The sequence below is a fragment of the Thermobia domestica genome, chromosome 1 (genome assembly GCF_964235325.1).
Source record: "Thermobia domestica chromosome 1, izTheDome1.hap1.1, whole genome shotgun sequence".
NCBI classification, from domain to species: Eukaryota; Metazoa; Arthropoda; class Insecta; order Zygentoma; family Lepismatidae; genus Thermobia; species Thermobia domestica.
This window is the reverse complement of record NC_137454.1, coordinates 195,766,603-195,772,602: the sequence shown is the minus strand read 5'-3', so window position 1 is coordinate 195,772,602 and position 6,000 is coordinate 195,766,603. Positions and strand designations below refer to the sequence as shown.

At 33.5% G+C, this 6,000-nt stretch overlaps 1 protein-coding gene across 1 annotated transcript in view; it reads right to left on the bottom strand.

Annotated features, from left to right (window-relative positions):
• Positions 1-884: 884 nt before the first annotated feature.
• Positions 885-6,000, bottom strand: part of LOC145677445 (trypsin-1-like) — a 30,794-nt gene continuing 25,678 nt past the window's right edge. Inside the window, exons 6-7 of the mRNA XM_081747952.1 lie at positions 3,894-4,043; positions 885-1,511 (exon numbers count right to left, since the gene is read on the bottom strand). Coding sequence (XP_081604078.1) covers positions 1,368-1,511; positions 3,894-4,043 — 294 coding nt within the window. The 3' untranslated portion in view covers positions 885-1,367. The remainder of the gene's footprint in view (positions 1,512-3,893; positions 4,044-6,000) is intronic.

Sequence of the window (6,000 nt, the reverse complement as noted above, 5' to 3'; positions counted from 1 at the left end):
GACAACTCACAAACAGAGAGTTGTCAAAATAATAAGAATATCCATGTACTGCAACACGTGTAAGCGAGTACCACTAAACATTCATGCAATGCAAATATCTTGTATTAACGCTATGTACGCCAGGTGGTGTAGTGAGGATTCATAAGTGCCATAGGCTAGACGTTACTTCTCGAAAATGGGAGACCGGGTATTCCGTACTAACTTAGCTAAAGTAACAACAAATATTATTTTATTTTATTTTTAAGACACCAATTAATATATGTGTGGATAACTGACAGTAAACGTAATACATAAGAAATATTTCTAAGAGGAAAGAAACAATAGAAATAATAGCAGCATACATTGACTGTTACTTTTAAATTTAAATATTCGTGTTTTCTTCCAACTTCCTATGTAATTTATCATTACGCACATGTTTCTTTATCCTTTCTTGTTTTCGTTTTGTGCAATTAGTGTACCTATTTAAAAATATGTTTCATAGAAAAACTAATTAAAATCAAAAACATGAAAGTTTGTAAAAGAACAAATTCAAGTTTTAGATTATTATGTATGAGAATAGAATTCTTATAAACATTCATTCATCACATTAACGCTTCAATTGATTGTTTCCCTGAAGAAGTTGCCTATGTCTAACTTATTCACTGAACAAAGTGAATGAAATAATAATAATAATGTTGTCATGGTTTTACAATTTGATTGTATACTTCTCTTCATTTTAACAGTTGTATACTTATATTATTAAATCAGAAAGGATTTTGAAAGAATTAAACATTTTTTATGAAATAGCAAGAAAGTTCGAAAATGAATAACTTTATTTAATCAAACATAATACATCATAAAAGCACATCTCTTAAAATCATGCAAAATATATTGTCATAGGATGAGCACATAATAAATAAAATTTAAAATATTTCAGTTATGTATCACACTTTTTCTCAAACAGTGTGTTATGATACATGGTGGATCGCGCAATTCCATAGGGTCTATAACGAAATTTTAGACTGTTAAGAATCATAAAACATTTCTAAAAGAGATTTTATCAGACAACGCCTCCAGTGGCAGCAAGAATGCTTAATACTACATAGAGGGAGAGGGGCTCAGAAACATTTAATCTTTTACTGTTATAATTCATATTATTACTAATACAATCAATGAAGTATTTGCAATGTCGTGAGCGTCCAGTAATTTGTCATCCGTAGAAAAAAAGTTTGGAGCCTTAGATGTATAACTACTTTTACTATTCTGAAAAACATGGAAGCTATTTTTAATACAATATTTCTAAATAAATAACAGAAATTTAATATTGTCACTTAAAAAATGTCATCACATTTTCTTGTTACTTTTACATATTTAATTATTTTCTTTTATTATTGAATAACACTATTGATGAAGTCAACGTATTTAGAAACTTGCGTATATACTGCAGGGTGACCGGCCACTGCACATCCATCGCCCCAAGAGACGATACCGTACTGCACGCCATCAACGTGAAGAGGACCACCGCTGTCTCCCTGAAATAAAGCATTTTGAAATGAATTTCTATTAAACTTTTGTACACTTTAGTGTTATTCACACTCTTGTTTGTTTATAGGCGGAAGTTGATGAACCATGGGTTTCGAATAATTAATTAACATTTTTTAAAAAATACCTTCCCAATCTTCTTGTTATATTAATTTCTTTTTAGAGTGCCAAATTATAAATGAAATGGGATCGCAACGAATAAAGTGGCATTTTGGTCAAACTGAGGGAAAAGGACAGTGAAATAGGTACAGAAAATGTTAGTGCAGGTGTTCGGCTAAAATGCCATGAAGAAAACAGCAGTGTACAAATAGGTTAAGTGGTTTTCGGAGTGGGTAAACAAGTAACTGATGACGAAAAGATGGGGTGTCCTGTAATGAGTCGAACAGATGAAAACATTGTCAAAGTTTGTCAAATTTTGCGTGCAAATCGACAACTGATAGTACCATAGATAGCAGATGAATTGAAGATTCGCGAAGAAACTGTGTGAAAATTTTAACTTAAGATCTTAGCATACGCAAATTCTGTACCAAAACTGCCCCAAAAGACCTCAACGATGAACAAAAGCAAAGAAGAGTCGAAGTGTGCACAGGGTTGTTAGAGAGGCAGGATGAAGTTTTGAGCCAAATAGTCACAGGTAATGAAACCTAGGTCTTCAAGTATGACAATAAAACAAAGTAATAAAATGCACAATGGAGGACAGCTGATTCCCCACGATCGAAAAACTTCCACAAAAAAGGCAGAAATCAAAATGATGTTCACAACTTTTTATTGATATTCTTGGGATCGTACACCATAAATTTGTAACTCGATTTCAAACAGTCAACCAAGTATTATTTGGGAGTGCTGTAAATATTGCGTGAGAAGCTGAGACGCAAATGACCTGAACGTTTCGCCATAAACTCATGGTTTCTAGAACATGACAATGCACCTACCCACATGGCATTGTTCATACGGTAGTTTTTGCCAGAAAACAATGTAATAACTGTGCTAGACTATCCGCCGCACTTAATTGATCTTGCCTCAGTGACGTTTTTCTTCAACCAAGGATCAAATCAGCGTATAAAAGAAGATATTTTGATGGCATTAAAGCTAATACAAATGCAGCTTTGAAGACAATTCCAGAAATACAAATTCAAAAATGCTTCGAAGGATGAAGTTGGTATAGTGTATAGGTTCCCAAGGAGAGTACGTTGAAGGTTACCACATCAGTATGCAGCAATAAGGTATGTAGCACTTTTTGAACAAGTTGTTAACTTAATTGTCAGGCTTCGTGTTTTAAATATATAGTCGTCAAGTAAAATAACCATATCACATTTTTGTCAATATTTTGGTGAGTATTGTAAATTCATTACTTTCATCCTCAGGCAATACCAACGTTTGGCTAAGTGTGTACTGCTGAAAATCGTAACGTTACAACAACAAATAGTTACATCTATATGATGACCTTTGACTTTTACTTTTCGCCATTGGTCATTTAAGATTTAAATTGATTCCCTATTGATCTTCGGAGTTGTTTTCAGCAAAAATATTTAAAATAGTAGGTCAGTCTCAAATGTAAAGATAGAATCACTTATACAGTTAAAATAGGGTGTCATTTGTTTAAACAAATGGATGTTCTAAAAATTACCAGGAAGAAAAGATCCAGGCATCAGATCCCAAGATAGAAATGTAAGTTGCATTTACTTTCAAAAATTCAATTGTCTTTTAACTACATACAGATGCCGTTATCAAGATAGTGGAAACGCCTTAACTATATGCAACTTACTTGTTAACGCGGCATTGGATTAATGTGAAATTGTTTTTAAAACAACTTAGAAATGCGCAATATTTAATTGCCGGCATACATGATGAAAGTTCTTTCCTAGTATTGTCAGCCACACAAGTTAATTTTGTTGTGCCGCCACTAACATTTATTTGAACTCCTATTTAACACTAACATAACATTTCTTTACAATCTTAGTTAATATTACGTTTATAGTATATTATCGTAATGATTCATTTTCACATGCCAATTTCATATCAATATCTCAAATATAACGGGTAAGCCTGTCAGAAATCGAATCTAAACCATCTTTCTTATTTCTTTGTTTGCAGAGAATACGCTTTTAAGAACTAATTTAGCCTCGTTTTCAACTTGCTTTTTTTGTTATTTTTTAAACATACTTCTTCATATTTTCTTTCGATTCATTTCCTGTCTACAAGTCCCAAAACCTTCTAGTTTATTTATCCCTCTATCTATGATATTTTCCACTATGAATACGTATAGTACTAGGCAAAACAGTATTATTTAAATGGTAGAAAATATACTCTATGGCTATTACTTTCCTTAGATAGACTGATAACTCTGGAAAATCCGAAAACTCTACACTTACATAACATGGATTCTTTCCTCCTTCGTCAAACCCAGTGCAAATTTCATTTACTGGAACTCCTCCCATATAACTGTATTGACTATTACAATCTTCAGTATTGACAATTGGAACTTGGACATTAAAAAGATCATCAGGATAATTTCCATTACCCTAAACATAAACATAAACATAAACATGAGAACTTAGGCGATATAATTTTAATATCGTATGTAATGATCAGAAATGTTTTAAAATATGCTTTTATATTATACCTATCATTTTAAAGTTAATTCCATGATTGATTAATTATGTATTGCAAATAAAATAGCGCTTGAAATTAGCACCAATTGCAGCACCAGAATAGATGCATCCAACCAACCCGATCTCTGAAAGTAGAAACATGAGAAAATAGTGATACAATTTGTGGTGCAACTCCGATGCTTATCACGGATGTCAGACAGGTGCTTGGTAATGTAAATAGTAACTGACTAGGCTTGCATAGTATTAGTGCACACATATGATTGAATATATCGTGTCGGTAAATTCTGTAGTCATACCAAAAGACTTCCACTTTTGATGACGATGTAGATTTTAAAGTTCCAAGACTACTTCTTTTTCATTATCGAAATTCAGTTCGGTTCGTTTAGTACTGCTTAAATGTAGCATGTGTTTTCAATATCGAGAATATAATATTTCGCCCTATGTTTAACCTCTGATCAGAACAATATGAGCTTGAAATTGGATAAGTCTTGTCTGATTTTCACGAAGCTTTGCACTCCTTGTAAACAATGCAGACTGCAGTGCAGAAATGTTGCCAACTAATTAAACAAAAAATGTTATATGCAATTTTGTGCTAAGAAATGAATAAACAAACTGAAGAGGGAAAACAATGAGATTAAAAACAAAATGACATGGGCTTGTGATAGGAGAATCAGGAACCATTTTCTCTTGTTTGCAGTGGCGTACGCTCTGCTCTCCTGAATCTTTGAACTACTATGTAAACGCATACACGCACCACGAGGAAGAAGGACAGAACGCTGAATTTCTTCTACCAGTGTAAATTACAACTAAAACTTACTATCCCCACTCCTAACGTTTCCTCTAGCTGAGAATCTGCATAAAATGTTAGGATTCAGAACCACTATTACATGATGACTTAGTGTTCCTACTAGCAGATCCATGGTTGGATGGATGGATTAAAGTTTATCGTCCCTTTCAACAATAAGGTTCTATGAGATTTGGACCTACAGCCAAACGAGTGATTCGAACTACATGAATTTCCTTCGGAAATCAAACGCGGGTCTCCCGCCCGACGACGAGTATGCGGATGATATAGCAACAGGAGTTAATTATCAGATTTAGAAACATGTGCAGTTGTACTCACGACTTCTATTCAAAATTGAGGTCTTGGGGGGCCGCGGTGGCTCAGTGGTAGAGCGTTCACTTCTGGCACATGGGGTTCCTGGTTCGATCTCAGCTCGCGCTAAGTGAACTTTGTGGTGGACAAACACCGTGTGCGTGGGTTTCCTCTATGTCCTTCAGTTTCTTCCCACTTTCTTCATTCCACCACTTCATTCATGTTTTCATCATCATAGTCTCCTTTAGCCTAGCCTGCATACTCGTGGGACGTAAATCTCAAAAGGTTGTATTTAATTTCATTTTAAAATTGAGCTCCTTGTACGTTTCCATTACAGGCGAGCGAGTGTTTGGAACAAGCAATTGTTCATTCTGCAAGAACTTGAAAACTACTGAGTTTACTTATTTATTGAATAGAGAATTTATTATTTTATTTCCTTTATTATATGCAATAAAATACCTATAAAATATATTTTGAAACCTCGAGACTTATCCTTTCATTTGATATCTAACAGAAAAGTTACACCATAAACTAATATCAGTCATGAGAGTATGAAGACTCTATCGACATCCAAGAAACTTTTTAGTTTCTACATAGGAATAAAGACATATTATTTAACATATACATAGTACCTCCTCTTACTTTCACTGCAGCCAGAAAAAAATAAGACTCAAAAGTTATGAATATTCCTATCCAATATTATAAAAATTCTTAAATGTTGAAGATTCCTTTGTACATTATTTCATTTCTGGCACCGAATATTCGGTTTTT